Raw genomic sequence first — 23260 nt, 5'->3', positions numbered from 1 at the left:
TGGATCATGGTAATGGTGGATCACGGTAATGATGGGTCACTGTAATGGTTGGTCATGGTGGGTCATTGTAATGTGGGGTCATTATAATGGTTGGTCATGGTGGATCATTGTAATGTGGGGTCATTATAATGGTTGGTCATGGTGGATCATTGTAATGGGGGGTCATTGTAATGGTTGGTCATGGTGGATCTTGGTAATGGGGGGTCATGGTGGATCATTGTAATGGGGGGTCATTATAATGGTTGGTAATGGTGGATCATGGTAATGGGGGGTCATTATAATGGTTGGTCATGGTGGATCACGGTAATGGGGGGGTCATTATAATGGTTGGTCATGGTGGATCATGGTAATGGGGGGTCATTATAATGGTTGGTCATGGTGGGTCATTGTAATGTGGGGTCATTATAATGGTTGGTCATGGTGGATCATTGTAATGGGGGGTCATTATAATGGTTGGTCATGGTGGATCACGGTAATGGGGGGTCATTATAATGGTTGGTCATGGTGGATCATTGTAATGTGGGGTCATTATAATGGTTGGTCATGGTGGATCATTGTAATGGGGGGTCATTGTAATGGTTGGTCATGGTGGATCTTGGTAATGGTGGATCACGGTAATGGGGGGTCATTATAATGGTTGGTAATGGTGGATCATGGTAATGGGGGGTCATTATAATGGATGGTCATGGTGGATCACGGTAATGGGGGGGTCATTATAATGGTTGGTCATGGTGGATCACGGTAATGGTGGATCACGGTAATGGGGGGTCATTATAATGGTTGGTCATGGTGGATCATGGTAATGGTGGATCACGGTAATGGGGGGTCATTATAATGGTTGGTCATGGTGGATCTTGGTAATGGGGGGTCATTATAATGGTTGGTCATGGTGGATCTTGGTAATGGGGGGTCATTATAATGGTTGGTCATGGTGGATCATGGTAATGGGGGGTCATTGTAATGGTTGGTCATGGTGGATCATGGTAATGGGGGGTCATTGTAATGGTAGGTCATGGTGGATCATGGTAATGGTGGATCACGGTAATGATGGGTCACTGTAATGGTTGGTCATGGTGGGTCATTGTAATGTGGGGTCATTATAATGGTTGGTCATGGTGGATCATTGTAATGGGGGGTCATTGTAATGGTTGGTCATGGTGGATCTTGGTAATGGGGGGTCATGGTGGATCATTGTAATGGGGGGTCATTATAATGGTTGGTAATGGTGGATCATGGTAATGGGGGGTCATTATAATGGTTGGTCATGGTGGATCACGGTAATGGGGGGGTCATTATAATGGTTGGTCATGGTGGATCACGGTAATGGGGGGGTCATTATAATGGTTGGTCATGGTGGATCACGGTAATGGTGGATCACGGTAATGTGGGGTCATTATAATGGTTGGTCATGGTGGATCACGGTAATGGGGGGTCATTGTAATGGTTGGTCATGGTGGATCTTGGTAATGGGGGGTCATTATAATGGTTGGTCATGGTGGATCTTGGTAATGGGGGGTCATTATAATGGTTGGTCATGGTGGATCTTGGTAATGGTGGATCAGGGTAATGATGGGTCACTGTAATGGTTGGTCATGGTGGATGTTGGTAATGGGGGGTCATTGTAATGGTTGGTCATGGTGGATCATTGTAATGGGGGGTCATTATAATGGTTGGTCATGGTGGGTCATTGTAATGGTGGATCATGGTAATGGGGGGTCATTGTAATGGTTGGTCATGGTGGATCATTGTAATGGGGGGTCATGGTGGATCATTGTAATGGGGGGTCATGGTGGGTCATTGTAATGGTGGATCATTGTAATGGGGGGTCATTATAATGGTTGGTCATGGTGGATCATTGTAATGGGGGGTCATTATAATGGTTGGTCATGGTGGATCATGGTAATGGGGGGTCATTATAATGGGGGGTCATGGTGGATGTTGGTAATGTGGGGTCATTGTAATGGTTGGTAATGGTGGATCATTGTAATGGGGGGTCATTGTAATGGTTGGTAATGGTGGGTCATTGTAATGGTTGGTCATGGTGGATCTTGGTAATGGTGGATCTTGGTAATGGGGGGTCATTATAATGGTTGGTCATGGTGGATCTTGGTCATGGTGGATCACGGTAATGATGGGTCACTGTAATGGTTGGTCATGGTGGATCATGGTAATGGGGGGTCATTATAATGGTTGGTCATGGTGGATCACGGTAATGGTGGGTCACTGTAATGGTGCGTAATTGTAAATGGTTATACAAGAAGAGTTTGAAGACCATCTCGTTGATTTCCGAAGGGTCTCTTCACCTAAATCTGATCCTTCCGTATTTGGTGGGTGCCGGAGAGGTAACGCCCCCTGATGGGCACTTCTGTATCTTTGGGAATCTATTGGTGGGATCTGCTGTGCACATTATGGGGGGTTCCCACTATAACTGCTGAATTTTGAGAATATGCCAGGAGGAGGCGGGATGCACAAAGGTGGGCAGGAACAGAGATGGCGCTATGATGGGAGATGTCACTTTTGGGTGGACTCCAGATGACCCCTCCCCCATATTGTATTTCTATTGCAGTTTCCGGGGCGGTTTGGACGTCGCTCATGGACAGACGGGAACAGAATCCATCTACTGCAACTTCCGTGGGAAGGAGATCATGTTCCACGTGTCCACCAAGCTGCCATACACTGAGGGGGATGCCCAGCAGGTAGCGCACTTCCTGTGCCCACTGTGTACCCCATGTGTGTTGCCCCCTCCCCACATCCTCACCTCTTCCTTCCTGTTCAGCTGCAGAGGAAGCGGCACATCGGGAACGACATCGTGGCCATAGTCTTCCAGGACGAGAACACGCCCTTCGTCCCCGACATGATCGCCTCCAACTTCCTGCACGCCTACATCGTGGTGCAAGTCGAGGAGTCCGGCACCGCCAACACTGTGTACAAGGTACCCCCTCCCCCCAAACCCACTAGACCCCAACAGACAGGCAGACCAGATCTGACAACATATTACCTGCAATCGCTGGTCTCCGCCTCTCCGGGGCGTTATCAGAAATGCACCGATCGACCACGGCCAAAGAAACGCTCTCATTGGATGACAGTAGTCTCATCCCAGGATGTGCCGGGTCATGTCATATACAACGGGCTGAGGGCCGAGGCTGCTGAGCATGCTGGGACTTCTAGTTCCTCACTCACGGGGATGAGCAAAGATGGGGGTTTTCTCAAAAATGTATCGTCATCGGGGGTGACATTAAGGTGACTTTTTGAATCACATGAAAAACATACAAGGGGCTGTTTTACCTGCCAAAGCATTGAAATCTGTCCATCCAGTCCTAAATTTTACACAGCATCGTTGGATTTTTCTCTGCTGCAGTTCAGTAACAGTTGCAGCTTTTGTCCCTCCCCCAGCCAGTGACTGGACAGTGAAAGGAGAAGTAGCTGACTGATGAGCTTCTCTCGGTCACTCTGCTCTCTCCTCCTGTCTAGATGTCACTTGTTAGCACTGCGGCTCACCTGATTGGCTCCTTGTGCTGCTTCTCCCTCCCCCTGTCTGATCTCTGCTGTACAGGCCAGGACTGTAAGGGGCCCGATGCCAGGTACCTGCAGGTCTTGTATATAAAAGAACACATTGTATGAAGTATTAATAATTGATGTGGGAGTTTTATATCAGCTCTCAGTTCAGTTTTTAAGGTTCTCTTCAGACATTGGCGTCCCGGAGCGCTGCATTACCCGCATCTGTCTCTGCAGCGCACCACAACGCATGGCGGTGCATTACCGGGCAATGTGCTGGGAGGCAAAACGCTGGCGCTGCATCGCCATATTATATACAGTGCCTAGAAAAAGTATTCATACCCCCTGACATTCCCCACATTTTGTTACAACCAAAACCATAAATGTATTTTATTGGGATTTTATGTGATGGACCAACACAAAGTGTCACATAATTGTGAAGAGGAAGGAAAATGATACAAATAAATATGTGAAAAGTGTGGGGGAGGGGCATTTGTATGGCGCCCCCTTTACTCTGATACCCCTAACTACAATCTAGTGGAACCAATTGCCTTCAGAAGTCACCTAATTAAGAAATAGAGTCCACCTGTGTGTCATTTCATCTCAGTATAAATACAGCTGTTCTGTGAAGCCCTCAGAGGTTTATTAGAGAACCTTAGTGAACAAACAGCATCATGAAGGCCAAGGAACACACCAGACAGGTCAGGGATGAAGTTGTGGAGAAGTATAAAGCAGGGTTGGGTTATAATAAAATCTCCCAAGCTTTGAACATCTCACGGAGCTCTGTTCAATCCATCATCGGAAAATGGAAAGGGTATGGCACAACTGCAAACCTACCAAGACATGGCCGTCCACCTAAACTGACCGGGCCGGGCAAGGAGAGCATTGATCAGAGAAGAGCCAAGAGGTCCATGGTAACTCTGGAGGAGCTGCAGAGATCCACAGCTCAGGGGGGAGAATCTGTCCACAGGACAACTATTAGTCGTCTCTCCACAAATCTGCCCTTTATGGAAGAGTGACAAGAAGAAAGACATTGGAGAAAGAAAGTCATAAGAAGTCCTGTTTGTAGTTTGTGAGAAGCCATGTGGGGGAGGGGGCAGCAAACATGTGGAAGAAGGTGATCTGGTCAGAGGAGACCAAAATTCTACTTTATGGCCTAAAAGCAAAACGCTATGTGTGGGGGAAACTAACACCGCCCATCCCCCGAACACACCATCCCTACCGTGAGACATGGTGGTGGCAGCATCATGTGGTGGGGATGGTTTTCTTCAGCAGGGACAGGGAAGCTGGTCAGAGTTGATGGGAAGATGGATGGAGACAAATACAGGACAATCTTAGAAGAAAACCTGTTAGAGTCGGCAGAAGACTTGAGACCGGGGCGGAGGTTCCCCTTCCAGCAGGACAACGACCCGAAACATCCAGCCAGAGCTACAATGGAATGGTTTACATCAAAGCATATTCATGTGTTAGAATGGCCCAGTCACAGTCCAGACCTAAATCCCATTGAGAATCTGTGGCCAGACTTGAAAATTGCTGATCACAGACGCTCTCCATCCAATCTGACAGAGCTTGAGATATTCTACAAAGAAGAAGAATGGGCAGAAATGTCCTCTCTAGATGGGCAAAGCTGGTAGAGACACCCCCAAAAAGACTTGTAGAGAAAGGGGGTTCTACAAAGTATTGACTCCGGGGGGCGCCATACAAATGCCCCTCCCCCACACTTTTCACAGATTTATTTGTATCATTTTCCTTCCACTTCACAATTATGTGACACTTTGTGTTGGTCCATCACATAAAATCCCAATAAAATACATTTATGGTTTTGGTTGTAACAAAATGAGGGGAATTCCAAGGGGTATGAATACTTTTTCCGGGCACTGTAAAGTGAATGGCACCGCGGGGCACTAACCTGCGGTAATGGGAACGGTGCATTTCATCTCTCACCCTGGAGGTTCCAGAAGCTCCTCCCACCTCTCCTGGACCCCGATAAACAAGGTCATGTGATCGCTGTGATAGTCATCACATGACTTCTTTGGTAAACAATGTAGCCTGGTGAAATCCGAGTCTGAATCCAATTTGGGTAAATCTGCGGCTCAGTAGGTTTTTTTCCGGTGACCGCCTGACGCTAATCAGTGGTGATGGGAGTCAGCGGCGGGTCACACCCCTGTCTGCCCCCATTAGCACTGATGGCGGCTGAGCGGTCCCCGCTGGTGCAGCGTGTTCAGGGGGCCTGACTGCCGCCATTGCTGTCTTTCAGGTCTCGGTGACGGCTCGGGACGACGTGCCTTTCTTCGGTCCACCCCTCCCAGAGCCGGCAGTTTTCCGGAAGGTAAGACCCAGGGTCGTGTGACCAGAGGTGGACAGCTGCCCCTCTGCTGGTAAAAATGACTGTCGCCTCGGCGAGTTTCTGGGCCTGAGACATCGGACTGTCAGTCCTGAACGCTCGGACCGCAGAGAATCCTTCCATCACCGCTCCCTTCTCTTCTCTCCCTCAGGGGTCAGAGTTCCAGGAATTCCTCCTGACCAAGCTGATCAATGCGGAGTACGCCTGTTATAAAGCCGAGAAGTTCGCCAAGCTGGAGGTGAGAAGTAAACCCGCCCCCGAGGAGCACATAACCTCTCAATGGGGGAGATTCCCGGGGTTAGACCCTCTGTGGGAATTGTACGGCTGTGGAGGAACTCCGGCTGAGACTGTTCTGTAGGTCTTCTCTGGAGTTCCTCGGTCTCTGATAGCGCCGCCATTCATGATGTGTAGTGTATACTGTTGCTGGTGTCACCTTCTGATTCCTGTCATGTTAGGAACGCACGCGAGTAGCGTTGCTGGAGACGCTCTACGAGGAGCTTCACATTAACAGCCAATCCATGATGGGCCTGTGCGGGGACGATGACAAGATGGAGAACGGAGGGGGAGGAGGAGGTGGCTTCTTCGAGTCTTTTAAGGTGAGAATTAGGGATATTCTGTTCACACCAGAGCATTGTATTCGTACAGTGCGCCCTCTAGTGGCTGCCTTTATAACGGGCAGTGCTGTCAGTACAGGAGATGAGGGTGGTCAGCCATACAGCAATGTGCATCATCGCCCAGCGAATGTTCAGTGAATGGCGGATTGTAGAGACTGAGCGCTCCTCAGGCAGCGTCTTTGGTTGGACGAATGTGAAGTCGCAGACTGTATTGAGTTCAGTCGATTTATTACAGCTGAGCAGATATCCTCCAAGTGCAACGCCCCCTCCCTCTGCTGCCTTCTCGTACACTGTCATATACTGACACCTGGTGGCTGAAGAGCAGTACTGCATAGATACTATTGTTCTTACCAGAAGGGGCATCGTCCTTACAAGTTAACGGAGGGGGCATGGTCCCTACACGTTCCCAGAGGGGGGCATGGTCCCTACACGTTCCCAGAGGGGGGCATGGTCGCTACACGTTCCCGGGGGGGGGCATGGTCGCTACACGTTCCCGGGGGGGGGGGGCATGGTCCCTACACGTTCCCGGGGGGGGGGCATGGTCGCTACACGTTCCCGGAGGGGGCATGGTCGCTACACGTTCCCGGGGGGGGCATGGTCCCTACACGTTCCCGGAGGGGGCATGGTCCCTACACGTTCCCGGAGGGGGCATGGTCCCTACACGTTCCCAGAGGGGGCATGGTCCCTACACGTTCCCAGGGGGGGCATGGTCGCTACACGTTCCCAGGGGGGGCATGGTCGCTACACGTTCCCAGGGGGGGCATGGTCCCTACACGTTCCCAGGGGGGGCATGGTCCCTACACGTTCCCAGAGGGGGCATGGTCCCTACACGTTCCCAGAGGGGGCATGGTCCCTACACGTTCCCAGAGGGGGCATGGTCCCTACACGTTCCCAGGGGGGGCATGGTCCCTACACGTTCCCAGGGGGGGTATGGTCCCTACACGTTCCCAGAGGGGGCATGGTCCCTACACGTTTCCAGGGGGGGCATGGTCCCTACACGTTCCCAGGGGGGGCATGGTCCCTACACGTTCCCAGGGGGGGTATGGTCCCTACACGTTCCCAGAGGGGGCATGGTCCCTACACGTTTCCAGGGGGGGCATGGTCCCTACACGTTCCCAGGGGGGGTATGGTCCCTACACGTTCCCAGAGGGGGCATGGTCCCTACACGTTCCCAGAATGGGACTTTACATGTGCCTCCAATAGTAACTCAAAACTCAGTTAAAAGAGTAATCGTTACATTTTATTGGTGTACCTTAAAACCATATTAACAAATATTAGAATGCATATTAGAGATCACAGATGTATCAACAATCACTTCCTGAAAAACCCAGATGTGGTGTCTAGGCCGCCACTGAAACAAAGTTGACGCGTTTTGAGGAAAAACCCCACTTCCTCAGGACCTTACAGACTGAAAATAGAAAACAAGGGACAAAAGTGGGAAAAAAATAATGAGCAGAACAGGGAACAATAATAATACATTACTATAGGACAGGTAACAATAATACATGAACACAGAGTAGATGGCAGTGACAATACATGAATACAGGGTGGGTAGCAGTTATAATCCATGAATACAGAGTAGGTAGCAGTTATAACACAAGAATACAGAGTAGGTAGCAGTGATAACACATGAATACAGAGTAGGTAGCAGTGATAACACATGAATACAGAGTAGGTAGCAGTGATAACACAAGAATACAGAGTAGGTAGCAGTGATAACACAAGAATACAGAGTAGGTAGCAGTGATAACACAAGAATACAGAGTAGGTAGCAGTGATAACACAATTTCTCTCTCAGTGGTGACCCACACTGGTCCTCTGGAATATTTATATCTCCTTTTCTCTCGGTCTTTCTCTCTGCAGCGCGTCATCAGGAGCCGCAGCCAATCCATGGATGCCATGGGGCTCAGCAATAAGAAGCAGAACACCGTCTCCACCAGCCACAGCGGCAGCTTCGGACACAACAACCCCGAGATGCCCAAACCTCCGGGAATAGTGAGTGTTCAGTATAACGGGGATCTCCTGGGATTGGGGGAGGGGTGTATGGGGTCCCCGACAATATCACAAGCTTGAACTTTGTATCACAGCTCACCGCCATCTTTATTTAAAGGGGCCTGTGCAAGGGAAAGGAGTGGATTGTGGAAGTTGATTCCCAAGTAGCTGATTGGAAGGTCTAACCTCAGAAAGTTTTTTTATTTTCTGGATATCAACATTCTGGGGAGATTTCCCTCATTTCCTGCCCCAGTGACACCCATACAAGACATAGAGGGTCACCGGGACAAGAAGACAAAGATCCTGCCTCTCCACCAATAAGGGTTTTGTCTTGGTGACTCCATTAGAGAGACTTCCTGCCATGACAGGAAATGAGGGGGAATCTCCCTGAGGACGCTCCTCCACTCCATCCAAAATGAAATCCGTTTTGCCGGAGTTGGGCGGTGTGGAGCAATTCAGATCCGATATCAGAGTCCACCAGCTTTCCAGCAGGCTGCCCAATCACTAGGCGGCTCTCCTGGAACATAGCAGGTTCTGGTACTATGTAGAGAGCTAAGAACAATGAATTGGAGATATTCAGTCATCCATCCTTCACCTCAAGTGGCTGATAGTTAGGCCTTCATTGAGGGGTTCCCAGCCCATGGAGGGAGACGTTCCCAGTCCATGGAGGGAGGCGTCCCCAGTCCATGGAGGGAGGGGTTCCCAGTCCATGGAGGGAGGGGTTCCCAGTCCATGGAGGGAGGGGTTCCCAGTCCATGGAGGGAGGGGTTCCCAGTCCATGGAGGGAGGCGTTCCCAGTCCATGGAGGGAGGCGTTCCCAGTCCATGGAGGGAGGGGTTCCCAGTCCATTTCCCCAGTCCATGGAGGGAGGCGTCCCCAGTCCATGGAGGGAGGCGTTCCCAGTCCATGGAGGGAGGCGTCCCCAGTCCATGGAGGGAGGCGTTCCCAGTCCATGGGTTCCCAGTCCATGGGGGGAGGCGTCCCCAGTCCATGGGTTCCCAGTCCATGGGGGGAGGCGTCCCCAGTCCATGGGTTCCCAGTCCATGGGGGGAGGCGTCCCCAGTCCATGGGTTCCCAGTCCATGGGGGGAGGCGTCCCCAGTCCATGGGTTCCCAGTCCATGGGGGGAGGCGTCCCCAGTCCATGGGTTCCCAGTCCATGGGGGGAGGCGTCCCCAGTCCATGGGTTCCCAGTCCATGGGGGGAGGCGTCCCCAGTCCATGGGTTCCCAGTCCATGGGGGGAGGCGTCCCCAGTCCATGGAGCGAGGCGTTCCCAGTCCATGGGTTCCCAGTCCATGGGGGGAGGCATCCCCAGTCCATGGAGCGAGGCGGGCTGAAGGTGTTCCCAAATGGGTGGTGTTCCCAGCCCATATAGCCAGGTGTTCCTCAATGGAGGGTGTCCTCAGCCCATGGTGGTAGGTGTTCTCAGATGGGAGGTGTTCCCATGGAGGAAGGGGTTCTCAGTCCACGCAAAAGGTGTTTCCAGCCAATAGAGGGAGATTTTCCCAGTCTAGAGTTGTTTGAAGCCAATGGAAGAAGGTATTTTTAGCCAATAAAGAAATGTTCCCGGTCCATGGAGGGTAGTGTTCCCGGCCCATGCAGGGAGGTGTGCCCAGTGGGTAGCTGTTCCAAGCTAGTGGAGGGAGGTGTTCCCATCCCGTGGAGGGAGGTGTTCCCAGCCCGTGGAGGGAGGTGTTCCCAGCCCGTGGAGGGAGGTGTTCCCAGCCCGTGGAGGGAGGTGTTCTCAGCCCGTGGAGGGAGGTGTTCTCAGGCCCGTGGAGGGAGGTGTTCCCAGGCCCGTGGAGGGAGGTGTTCTCAGCCCGTGGAGGGGGGTGTTCCCAGGCCCGTGGAGGGAGGTGTTCCCAGGCCCGTGGAGGGAGGTGTTCCCAGTCCGTGGAGGGAGGTGTTCCCAGCCCGTGGAGGGAGGTGTTCCCAGCCCGTGGAGGGAGGTGTTCTCAGCCCGTGGAGGGAGGTGTTCTCAGCCCGTGGAGGGAGGTGTTCCCAGTCCGTGGAGGGAGGTGTTCCCAGGCCCGTGGAGGGAGGTGTTCCCAGGCCCGTGGAGGGAGGTGTTCCCAGCCCGTGGAGGGAGGTGTTCCCAGCCCGTGGAGGGAGGTGTTCCCAGCCCGTGGAGGGAGGTGTTCCCAGTCCGTGGAGGGAGGTGTTCCCAGCCCGTGGAGGGAGGTGTTCTCAGGCCGTGGAGGGAGGTGTTCCCAGCCCGTGGAGGGAGGTGTTCTCAGGCCCGTGGAGGGAGGTGTTCTCAGGCCGTGGAGGGAGGTGTTCCCAGGCCCGTGGAGGGAGGTGTTCCCAGCCCGTGGAGGGAGGTGTTCCCAGCCCGTGGAGGGAGGTGTTCTCAGGCCCGTGGAGGGAGGTGTTCTCAGGCCCGTGGAGGGAGGTGTTCTCAGGCCCGTGGAGGGAGGTGTTCTCAGGCCCGTGGAGGGAGGTGTTCTCAGGCCCGTGGAGGGAGGTGTTCCCAGGCCGTGGAGGGAGGTGTTCCCAGGCCGTGGAGGGAGGTGTTCCCAGGCCGTGGAGGGAGGTGTTCCCAGCCCGTGGAGGGAGCTGTTCCCAGCCTGTGGAGGGAGGTGTTCCCAGCCTGTGGAGGGAGGTGTTCCCAGCCTGTGGAGGGAGGTGTTCCCAGCCCGTGGAGGGAGCTGTTCCCAGCCCGTGGAGGGAGCTGTTCCCAGCCTGTGGAGGGAGCTGTTCCCAGCCCGTGGAGGGAGCTGTTCCCAGCCCGTGGAGGGAGGTGTTCCCAGCCCGTGGAGGGAGGTGTTCCCAGCCCGTGGAGGGAGCTGTTCCCAGCCTGTGGAGGGAGCTGTTCCCAGCCCGTGGAGGGAGCTGTTCCCAGCCCGTGGAGGGAGGTGTTCCCAGCCCGTGGAGGGAGGTGTTCCCAGCCCGTGGAGGGAGGTGTTCCCAGCCCGTGGAGGGAGGTGTTCCCAGCCCGTGGAGGGAGGTGTTCCCAGCCCGTGGAGGGAGGTGTTCCCAGGCCCGTGGAGGGAGGTGTTCCCAGCCTGTGGAGGGAGGTGTTCCCAGGCCGTGGAGGGAGGTGTTCCCAGGCCGTGGAGGGAGGTGTTCCCAGGCCGTGGAGGGAGGTGTTCCCAGGCCCGTGGAGGGAGGTGTTCCCAGCCCGTGGAGGGAGGTGTTCCCAGCCCGTGGAGGGAGGTGTTCCCAGCCCGTGGAGGGAGCTGTTCCCAGCCCGTGGAGGGAGGTGTTCCCAGCACATGGTGGCACTGGTCTACACGCCATCATCCCGGTTTAGTCCGCCATCACAACCATAAGCTCCCACCATACAGTATCTGGCACGGTGATTAACCATATCTGACGACAGACAGTCCATTCTGTGCATGACTGGTTTTCTCTCTTTTTCTCTCCCGTCTCTCTCCTGTCCGGTTCCTTTTCGTTTCATCATCCGGTTCTGTCTCCTTAACTAACGCTCCATTTTTTTCCTCTCCATTAACCCTTTTCTGCCCACATTTCATCTCCTCTGTGTCTCTGTGCCACGCTCCTTCCTGCCCACTAGTCGTTGCTTGTGCCAGGGAAAACGCCCAACCGGCATGGACGCCGCGGAAGTGCCATAGGCATAGGAACCATAGAAGAGGTGGATGTTTTCTCCTGCTCACCGAAGGGTTGTATTGGGGGGGGGGGGGGGGGGGGAGTTTGTGCTGGAAATGATTTTGTCTGTATATTTACCACCCAGCGAGACGCAGGTTCCCGCCCACAGCCCCTCGGCCACTGCTGCCTGCGACACCGTCCGACACAACCCGCAACAAAAACCCATTATTATTACTTTTTATATTGTGAATGCACATCGTGGAAAGATTTCAGGGAGGTGACGCCCCCTGCTGGTAATAACCCAACAAAAGACGCAACGCGTTCAACCAATAGACAATTAATAATTAGAAGATCTCCGTCTACAGAACCCGCACCCACCGTAGATCCAGAGGAAAGCACAACAACCCCCCATATAGCATGGTCCAATGTACTACAACCGGAGCGAACCCCACCCCTCCCCCCCCCCCCGAGGTGATCTGATATTCCCGGGATCAGCAATCTCTCTTCCCATCACTGACATACAATTTCCTATCAATAATTAATCAATGATTTCCCTCCGCGGAGTTGATATTCCTTTAATATTAGTGTTGAGGAGACATATGAGACCTCCCTGTGCCGCGATCTGATTGGATGAATATCGGTAGAACAGGCAGTGGTGCCCCGCCCCCGCCCCCTCCCCCGCTGGTTGATAATGGACATGGATTATATTTCTGGGAAGTGACGACATTTCATCTCTTCTAGTCTCTCATCGTTCCGGGAAAAAGTCCCACCAGGAAGAAGTCCGGACCGTTCAGCTCCAGGCGGAGCAGCGCCATCGGCATAGAGAACATACAGGAGGTCCAGGAGAAGAGGTGAGGGGCCAGATCTATAGGGATCCATTATACACAGGGGCCCAGGGATCTCAGGGGAGAGTTGATCTGGAGGGATCAGTGACTTCTCAGAGCTGATCTCTCAGGATCCCTCTAGGATAGTGGATCTGGAGGGATCACTGATCACTCACTGCAGAGTGGATCTCTTGGGCTCCATCCAGGATAGTTGAGCTGGAGGGTTCACTGATCACTCAGTGGGGAGCTGATCTCTTGTGATCCCTCCAGGATAGTATATTTGGGGGCTTACTGATTGTTTAGGGTAAAATTGATTTCTAGGGATCCCTCCAGGGATAGTGGATCTGGAGGGATCAGTGATCACTCGGGGGGGGGGGGGGGGGGTTGATTTCTTGGGATCTCTCCAGGATAGTGGATCTGGGGGGATCAGCGATCACTCAGGGGGGGGGGTTTGATTTCTAGGGATTTCTCCAGGAAGGATAGGATCTGGAGGGATCAGCGATCACTCGGGGGGTTGATTTCTTGAGATCTCTCCAGGATAGTTGAGCTGAAGGGATCAGTGATCACTTGGATCAGGGATTGTTGAGAATTTACAGAGATCCCCGGGACTAATCGGTCATTGCTGTAGATTTACATTACGTAGAGGAAAGTGTGGGTGTCCCCGTACACAACCCGCCCGCTACCCTGTTGTTTCCATATGCCCGGCACAAGAGTATAGAAGAGGAATATTCCGCCTCTCAGCAACAACACAAAAATTTTTATATTTTACAGGGAAAGCCCAACAGGACCCCAGGAGACCCCGGACAGCGGCCACGCCTCCCCAGGAGCCCAAATCCGACGAATCCTCCAATCACAGCTCCCCGGAGATGCCGACCACCAAGAACAGGTACTGTCCCCCTCCCCCTCATCCCCGCCTCCCAGGATCCCTGGAGCTCTCTGGTCATGTGACGGAATCTCCCTCTATTTTCCCAGGATGGAATCCACTTCCCGGATGGAAAACCAGCGAGATTTCTCCCGCTCCTCGTCCAGCGCCAGCAGCTTCGCCAGCGTAGTGGAAGAGAGCGAGCTGCTGGATGACGAGGACGACGACGGGATGGTAAGAAGAGAAACGTTTCTGGGATGTCTGGAGGGCCTGAGAGTTATCCGGACTCTCCCGGGGGGTTCCGTGTCTTCTGTGCTCTTTTGTATAGAACAATTCTAAAGTCTGACATAGAAAATGACAATGTGCAGACCGAGAGAGCGGAGGAGAAAGGGCAAACTGCAGCAGACTGAGATGATGTCATCGGTCTGCTGCAGGCAGGAGGAAGCATTTCCTCAGTCTCCCCTCCCCCGGTGATCAGACTGTACATTGTAACTTTGGGGAAATGATTCCTCCTCCTCCTACAGTCTCCCCTCCCCCGGTGATCAGACTGTACATTGTAACTTTGTAGAAGATAATGAAAATTCTGTTTCTCCTCCTCAGGAAAGTGTTTCGGCTTCGGGAAACTCCCACAAGCGAGATTCCTTTATATACAGCACCTGGTTGGAGGATAGCGGCAGCAGCGTCAGCACCGCCAGCGGAGCCAGTTCATCAGGTGACCATCCCACATCTTATACAGAAATGTCACCGTTTACAGCGATCTCTGCGTGGGGTGCCCCTCCCCCCTTTGGGCGGCCATTGCTCAGTGTAGTGTGGGGTGAAGGGTGATGATGAGTCGCTGCTCCGTTATAGACGCAGATTTCCGCCTTGATAGCCGTGTCGCCTTCTCTCCTCCAGGGTTCCCGCGCTCCCCGCAGCCGGATGTCCGGAAAGTGGGCGGAGACTCTTATCCAGAGATTAAATCCAGCTGGAAGAGACGGAACAGCACACAGCCAATCAGGTGAGACTCGTATCAGGCAGAATTCCGATTGGTCATGGTCAGTCCGGGGTAAAGGAAATCCTCCCAAAGGGTGACTACACACATCACAATCTTATTGGATGATCTCCTTTAAATTTCCCAGGACTGAGTAATCTGAAGAGATGAAGCATTTATCCAATCACAGGGGTGTAACTAGAGCCTTCAGGGGCCCCCGGTACAAGAAATCAGGACCCCTCCCCCCCCTTCCATCTGAGCCCCGGGCTTCCATGGATGTCCTCCCAAAACCCTGCCTCCCGCGTGCCCCCTGGGGTGTGCATCCAGCATCATCACAGATCATGGTAAAGGGCCAATCACAGCGGCCCTTTACCATGCGATCAGCTAATCACATGTAAACAGACTTTTCTCCCACACTGTGTGTGAGGAAAGGAGAGCCATTAATCTGCAAGACTATCAGTACATTGTTTACACTGATTATTACTGCCCATCACTGCCCATCAATGCCACCTATCACTGCCCATCAATGCCACCTATCACTGCCCATCAATGCCGCCTATCACTGCCCATCAATGCCGCCTATCACTGCCCATCAATGCCGCCTATCACTGCCCATTACTGCCCATCAGCAGGGCTCTGAGCTAAGAGCGTCTCTCTCATACAGTCCAGAGTCTGCACTAACAGTCCCCCCTCCCCCATCCCTTGCATGGATGGGAAAGCTGATCTGCTCCTCCTCCTCCCGCCCCTCTCTGTGTTGGTGACGTCACATCCAGCGCACCACCTGACTACGCCAGCTGCATCCTCCAACGGTTTGGAGTCCAATGTCTGGTCTACTGGGGACCTCTCCACATCAGTGACCCTTATGGGTTCCACCAGTGGTCTGTCATCTCTTCCATTGGGTGGATGCCCATGTGACATCTGGCACCTGCACACCTTGTGGTTGCCCCCAGCACCGGCCTGGACATGCCCAAGTCAGCCCACCGAGGTTTGGGTGAGATGGAAGTTCAATATCAAGCATGATTGTCAGCCATGTTTTACACAAACCGCGCCACAGACCTTTTTAGGTCTTCCCTGAGCTTTGCCTCAAGTGGTTTGTAGCCATCGCCCCCCTCCCCTCTTCTCCCCCCTCCCCCACTCACCCCCTCCCCCACTCACCCCCTCCCCCACTCACCCCTTCTCCCCACTCACCCCCTCCCCCACTCACCCCCCAGGCACTGGATTAAGAGGAATACTTTTGTTGTTTGTATTTTGCACAACTCCATCCCCCGAGTTTTGGTTCCCCTCCAGCTGCAGAAGGCTAAACTTTATTACACAGACCGCCATATGCTGGTTCTCCATACAGAGGCTGAAGGTTTTAGGAGAACACTTCCCACGGTGCAGGAGGAGGAGCGGGAGGAGGAGGAGGAGGAGGAGCGGGAGGAGGAGGAGCGGGAGGAGGAGGAGGAGGAGCGGGAGGAGGAGGAGCGGGAGGAGGAGGAGGAGCGGGAGGAGGAGGAGGAGGAGGAGGAGGAGGAGGAGGAGGAGGAGGAGGAGGAGCGGGAGGAGGAGGATCAGATCAGCTCTCTCTCTTCCATCCGTGATGGTAGATCTAAAGGAGATTGTCCAATCAGCTTGTATAGTGTGTGTGATTTATGGGGCTCCATTGCTGAACCCCCCTCTCCTCTCTTCTAAGAATGCCAGTTAATTGGTTGTGCTGATCTCCCGGAATATCTGAGTCAGACAGAGGATGAACATGACAGCCAGGCAGCCGGCATTTGTCAGCAATGGGCCCCCGATGTGTCCCATAAGATGTCGTGTTTCTGTTCTATTGATGTGAGTGATGATCTCTGCTGTTCTCTTCTATGTGTCTCCCCCCCAGCGCTGCTAGCCCCCCCTCGTCACTTCTTGGTGGAGTTCCCTCCGTCATGGCAGGTCAGCACTCCCTCCGTCTCTCCCCCCCCCCCCCGGTCATGTCTGTATCTGTCCTCCCTCCCAACCCCCAACACTCTGTCCTCCCTCCGGGTCTCCCCTCCCCACCCCCAACACTGTGTCCTCCCCCCCTCCTCATCCCCAACAGTGTCCTCCCACCCCACCCCCAACACTGTGTCTTCCTTCCGAGTCCCCCATCCTCCTCCCCACCCCCAACACTGTGTCCTCCCCCCCCCTCCTCATCCCCAACAGTGTCCTCCCATCCCCAACACTGTGTCTTCCTTCTGGGTCCCCCCTCCCCACCCCCAACACTGTGTCCTCCCCACCCCACCCCCAACACTGTGTCTTCCTTCCGAGTCCCCATCCTCCTCCCCATCCCCAACACTGTGTCCTCCCCCCCCCTCCTCATCCCCAACAGTGTCCTCCCATCCCCAACACTGTGTCTTCCTTCTGGGTCCCCCCTCCCCCACCCCCAACACTGTGTCCTCCCACCCCCAACACTGTGTCTTCCTTCCAGGTCCCCCTCCCCACCCCCAACACTGTGTCCTCCCTCCCCCCCGGTCATGTCTGTATCTGGCTGCTCTGCTCCCTGTGTCCTCCCTCCCAACCCCCAACACTGTGTCCTCCCTCCCAACCCCCAACACTCTGTCCTCCCTCCGGGTCTCCCCTCCCCACCCCCAACACTGTGTCCTCCCCCCCCCTCCTCATCCCCAACAGTGTCCTCCCATCCCCAACACTGTGTCTTCCTTCTGGGTCCCCCCTCCCCACCCCCAACACTGTGTCCTCCCACCCCACCCCCAACACTGTGTCTTCCTTCCGAGTCCCCCATCCTCCTCCCCATCCCCAACACTGTGTCCTCCCCCCCCCCCTCCTCATCCCCAACAGTGTCCTCCCATCCCCAACACTGTGTCTTCCTTCTGGGTCTCCCCTCCCCCCCTCCTCATCCCCAACAGTGTCCTCCCACCCCACCCCCAACACTGTGTCCTCCCTCCCCCACCCCACCCCCAACACTGTGCCTTCATTCCGGGTCCCCCCACCCCACCCCCAACACTGTGCCTTCATTCCGGGTCCCCCCACCCCACCCCCAACACTGTGCCTTCATTCCGGGTCCCCCCTCCCCACCCCCAACACTGTGTCTTCCTTCCAGGTCCCCCCTCCCCACCCCCAACACTGTGCCTTCATTCCGGGTCCCCCCACCCCACCCCCAACACTGTGCCTTCATTCCAGGTCCCCCCTCCCCACCCCCAACACTGTGCCTTCCTTCCGGGTCCCCCCTCCCCACCCCCCAACACTGTGCCTTCATTCCGGGTCCCCCCTTCCCACCCCCAACACTGTGCCTTCATTCCGGGTCCCCCTCCCCACCCCCAACACTGTGTCTTCCTTCCGGGTCCCCCCTCCCCACCCCCAACACTGTGCCTTCATTCCGGGTCCCCCCTCCCCACCCCCAACACTGTGTCTTCCTTCCGGGTCCCCCCTCCCCACCCCCAACACTGTGCCTTCCTTCCGGGTCCCCCCTCCCCACCCCCAACACTGTGCCTTCATTCCGGGTCCCCCCTCCCCACCCCCAACACTGTGCCTTCATTCCGGGTCCCCCCTCCCCACCCCCAACACTGTGTCTTCCTTCCGGGTCCCCCCTCCCCACCCCCAACACTGTGCCTTCCTTCCGGGTCCCCCCTCCCCACCCCCAACACTGTGCCTTCATTCCGGGTCCCCCCTCCCCACCCCCAACACTGTGTCTTCCTTCCGGGTCCCCATCCTCCTCCCCACCCCCAACACTGTGTCCTCCCTCCCCCACCCCACCCTCAACACTGTGCCTTCATTCCGGGTCCCCCTCCCCACCCCCAACACTGTGTCTTCCTTCCGGGTCCCCCCTCCCCACCCCCAACACTGTGCCTTAATTCCGAGTCCCCCCTTCCCACCCCCAACACTGTGTCCTCCCCCCTCCTCATCCCCAATACTGTGTCCTCCCACCCCACCCCCAACAGTGTCTTCTTTCCGGGTCCCCCATCCTCCTCCCCCTCCCCAACACTGTGTCCTCCCTCCGGGTCCCCCCCCCCCTCATCCCCAACACTGTCTCCTCCCACCCCACCCCCAACACTGTGTCTTCCTTCTGGGTCCCCCATCCTCCTCCCCCTCTCCAACACTGTGTCCTCCCTCCCCCACCCCTCCCAACCCCCGACACTCTGTCCTCCCTCCCCACCATTGTGTCCTCCCCCCGGGTCCCCCATCCTCCTCCCCCCGGGTCCCCCATCCTCCTCCCCTCCCCCGACACTGTGTCCTCCCTCCCCCCCTCCCCACCATTGTGTCCTCCCTCCAGGTCCCCCATCCTCCTCCCCTCCCCCGACACTGTGTCCTCCCTCCCCCCCGGTCATGTCTGTATCTGGCTGCTCTGCTCCCTGTGTCCTCCCTCCCAACCCCCAACACTGTGTCCTCCCTCCCAACCCCCAACACTCTGTCCTCCCTCCGGGTCTCCCCTCCCCACCCCCAACACTGTGTCCTCCCCCCCCTCCTCATCCCCAACAGTGTCCTCCCACCCCACCCCCAACACTGTGTCCTCCCTCCCAACCCCCAACACTGTGTCCTCCCTCTGGGTCTCCCTCCCCCCTCCTCATCCCCAACAGTGTCCTCCCACCCCACCCCCAACACTGTGTCCTCCCTCCCCCACCCCACCCCCAACACTGTGCCTTCATTCCGGGTCCCCCCACCCCACCCCCAACACTGTGCCTTCATTCCGGGTCCCCCCTCCCCACCCCCAACACTGTGTCTTCCTTCCAGGTCCCCCCTCCCCACCCCCAACACTGTGCCTTCATTCCGGGTCCCCCCACCCCACCCCCAACACTGTGCCTTCATTCCGGGTCCCCCCTCCCCACCCCCAACACTGTGTCTTCCTTCCAGGTCCCCCCTCCCCACCCCCAACACTGTGCCTTCATTCCGGGTCCCCCCTCCCCACCCCCAACACTGTGTCTTCATTCCGGGTCCCCCCTCCCCACCCCCAACACTGTGCCTTCATTCCGGGTCCCCCCTCCCCACCCCCAACACTGTGTCTTCCTTCCAGGTCCCCCCTCCCCACCCCCAACACTGTGCCTTCCTTCCGGGTCCCCCCTCCCCACCCCCAACACTGTGCCTTCATTCCGGGTCCCCCCTCCCCACCCCCAACACTGTGTCTTCCTTCCGGGTCCCCCCTCCCCACCCCCAACACTGTGCCTTCATTCCGGGTCCCCCCTCCCCACCCCCAACACTGTGCCTCCCTCTTGGACCCCCATCCCCGACACTGTAATCCGCACTCCCCTCGAGGGGGTTAAGGGACTATCGGGGGGGGCATTCCACCTCTTATTATATGTAGGGACCCTGTCACTCTGGGGCCTCGTATATGAAGGGTTGGGAGGTGCCATTCCCCCTTTAATTATATTTAAGGGCCCCATATAGAGACTGTTGGGAGGGGTCATTCCACTTATAATTATATGTAGGGGCCCCAATCTAGGAACTGATGGGGGAACTGATGGGGCTGTTCCAGCTCTTATTATAGGTAGGGGCCCCAATATAGGGACTATTGAGAGGGGGACCCTATTAATCTTGCATAGGGAACAATCAGAAGGGACTATTCTCCCCCAATCATACTTAAGGGCCCCATCCTGGGATAAAATGATAGAAGACCAGCGGTAGCTCCGGGGCCTTCACTGGGGATGGGATTTGAGTGATGTCTGTATTGGGCACCCCAAACAGTTCCTATTTCAGGCACTCTTCATACAGGAGGCCAAGTCTCAGCTTTCCCCTAATATTACGATGTTATTGAACATTAGTGGCCCCGGGAGAAGCTCAGACCATCACTGATGGGGCCACAGTGCAGGAGGATGAAATGTCTCCTAAAATCCCATTATTGACCCCATGAGCTGCACTACCGCAAAACTCAACATGGCCAGCAGTTGGATAATTCGTGTAATACGGTGAAAGTCTATTGGCTAGGATGGACAGACGCTGCTGTCTGATTGGACACGTACAGAGATGGGTTGTATGATTGGCGCAGAGCACAGGTGATCATCGGGGGTGGGTGGGTGGGTGGTGGGACTCCATCCAATCAGTTGAGTTGTAGGTGGACGGATCTCTTGGGTTTCCTCCTCACTTTGCTCTCTCCCTCTTCCAGAGACCTCAGCGTAGACAGAAGTTGAAGGATTTGCACCAATCTCCAGCCTTCGATTCAGCCAAGTGAGACTTACCGGCACTCCCGCCTTGGATGACCCCCGAGGACCCGACTCCTCCCAGAGGAGTTCTTTATTTTTCACCATGAAAAACACTCGACTAACACGGCCCCTGGCTTTCCGACCAAGGCGGCGCTGCACCAGACCCCCGGCGACGTCTCCCGACCGGCAGTCTGAGGACTTGTGATGACGCAAAATTTTGGAGAAGCTGCTGAGAGTCCGCGACATTCCGACATCGTTATTGGAAACTCGTGAAGACGGGAAGTCTTCGGGGTAATCCCATTCTGCAGGAAGGTGGTCGGATCTGACTATATTGTCTCCTATAGGTCAGACGCGGAGAACGTATTGTATATACAGTGCCGGGCGGTGGAATTATTTATCTCAGGATTTCCAGCCATGCACATATAGTCCCGCCCCTGAGGAGCGGACTAGAGGCTCCTCGGCCATACAAAGTTTTCTGTATATGGATCCGTCTCCCTGGCATGTCCTTGTCACGGTAACCTGTCTTTGTATGTCCTTTATGGTCACCGTACTACGAGATCCCCCCCTCTGTACGATCGCCGTACTACGAGATCCCCCCCCCCCTCTGTACGATCGCCGTACTACGAGATCCCCCTCCCCCCTCTGTACGATCGCCGTACTACGAGATCCCCCCCCCCCTCTGTACAAGATCCCCCCCCCTCTGTACAATCGCCGTACTACGAGATCTACCCCTCTGTACGATCGCTGTACATACTCCCACATGGTACTACAAGATCTCACCCCCCTTCTGTACAATCGGCGTACACACTCTTACGAGATTTCTCCCCCCTATGTACGATTGCGGTACTACCAGATCCCCCCGCTCTGTGTACGATCGCCGTACACACTCCCACGCGGTACTACCAGATCCCCCCCCCCCCTGTACGATCACTGTACACACTCCGATGCGGTACTACCAGATCTCTTCCCCCCCCCTCTGTATGATTGCCGAACACACTCCCACAAAATTTCTCCCCTATGCACGATTGCGGTACTACCAGATTCCCCCCCCCCCCCGTACGATCGCCGTACACACTCCCACGCGGTACTGCCAGATCTCCTCCCCCCCTGTACGATCGCCGTAAACACTCCCACGCGGTACTACCAGATCTCCCCCTCTGTACAGACTCCGTCACTCTACACTGGATTGCTGATGTCTCTTTGTGACGCTTGTAGGATGTAATTCCGACATGTAACTCTCCATCCCGGACCGGCCCCGATAAACGTCGTAGTGTGTGGGGGTGGGGATTATATATATATGTAGAGAGCACACGCCGTCATTACACGCGGGATAGTTCACCCCATAGCCAACCACAAACCGCCTCCCCCTCCTCCACCCGCCCGCAGGTGCACTGCATTGTGGGTGATATGGGGCCTCTCATTGTCTGTGGACACAGTTCCATCTGGTGGAATGTTTTACCTGTGTGTGCAACATGCACTTGTCGTTGGCATGAAGTGAGCGGGAGGGTCTCACCCCCCTCGCTGCAGTCTGCATGTCTAAAGTCTTTTTACTGAACATGTATATTATGCAAACCTTTTTCAGCGTCTTGTTGGAATGATGTCACCCAAACATCCCCACTTGCTCTCCACCCCTCTGTCCTCTGCCCCGGCGAATCCCCTCGGATCCTCTCTGCCCGGCGCTCCCCTTGGGTCCTCTCTGCCCGGCGCTCCCCTCGGATCCACCCCGGCAATCCCCTCGGGTCCTCTCTGCCCGGCGCTCCCCTCGGGTCCTCTCTGCCCGGCGCTCCCCTCGGGTCCTCTCTGCCCGGCGCTCCCCTCGGGTCCTCTCTGCCCGGCGCTCCCCTCGGGTCCTCTCTGCCCGGCGCTCCCCTCGGATCCTCTCTGCCCGGCGCTCCCCTCGGATCCTCTCTGCCCGGCGCTCCCCTCGGATCCTCTCTGCCCGGCGAATCCCCTCGGGTCCTCTCTGCCCGGCGCTCCCCTCGGGTCCTCTCTGCCCGGCGCTCCCCTCGGATCCTCTCTGCCCGGCGAATCCCCTCGGGTCCTCTCTGCCCGGCGCTCCCCTCGGGTCCTCTCTGCCCGGCGCTCCCCTCGGGTCCTCTCTGCCCGGCGCTCCCCTCGGATCCTCTCTGCCCGGCGCTCCCCTCGGATCCTCTCTGCCCGGCGAATCCCCTCGGGTCCTCTCTGCCCGGCGCTCCCCTCGGGTCCTCTCTGCCCGGCGCTCCCCTCGGATCCTCTCTGCCCGGCGCGCCCCTCGGATCCACCCCTCTGCCCCGGCAATCCCCTCGTCTCCTCTATGCCCTGACAATCCCCTCTGAGCCACCTGTCTCCTCTCTGCCCAGCAATCCCCTCGGATCCACCCGTCTCCTCTTTGCCCGACGCTCCCTTCGGATCCACCCCTCTCTCCTGTCTGCCCCCAGCAATCCCCTCGTCTCCTCCCGTCTCCTCTCTGCCCGGTGCTCCCCTGTGGTCCACCCGTCTCCTCTCTGCCCCGGCAATCCCCTCAGGTCCACCCGTCTCCTCTCTGCCCA

General features: G+C 55.9%; 1 protein-coding gene across 1 annotated transcript in view; it reads left to right on the top strand.

Annotated features, from left to right (window-relative positions):
• RAP1GAP (RAP1 GTPase activating protein) overlaps positions 1–21413 on the top strand; it is a 114319-nt gene extending 92906 nt beyond the window's left edge. The window contains 14 exon segments of the mRNA XM_077456000.1: positions 2567–2696; positions 2777–2932; positions 5753–5824; positions 5991–6077; positions 6295–6435; positions 8317–8448; positions 12732–12841; positions 13586–13634; positions 13636–13700; positions 13787–13910; positions 14277–14388; positions 14571–14673; positions 16505–16557; positions 20696–21413. Coding sequence (XP_077312126.1) covers positions 2567–2696; positions 2777–2932; positions 5753–5824; positions 5991–6077; positions 6295–6435; positions 8317–8448; positions 12732–12841; positions 13586–13634; positions 13636–13700; positions 13787–13910; positions 14277–14388; positions 14571–14673; positions 16505–16557; positions 20696–20709 — 1348 coding nt within the window. The 3' untranslated portion in view covers positions 20710–21413.
• Positions 21414–23260: the final 1847 nt, after the last annotated feature.

The sequence above is a fragment of the Lithobates pipiens genome, unplaced genomic scaffold (genome assembly GCF_037356315.1).
Source record: "Lithobates pipiens isolate NorthernLeopardFrog02 unplaced genomic scaffold, aLitPip1_a1.2 Scaffold_27, whole genome shotgun sequence".
Taxonomy (NCBI): Eukaryota; Metazoa; Chordata; class Amphibia; order Anura; family Ranidae; genus Lithobates; species Lithobates pipiens.
Note: the sequence above shows the minus strand (reverse complement) of the source record. Positions and strands in the feature narration are given on the sequence as shown.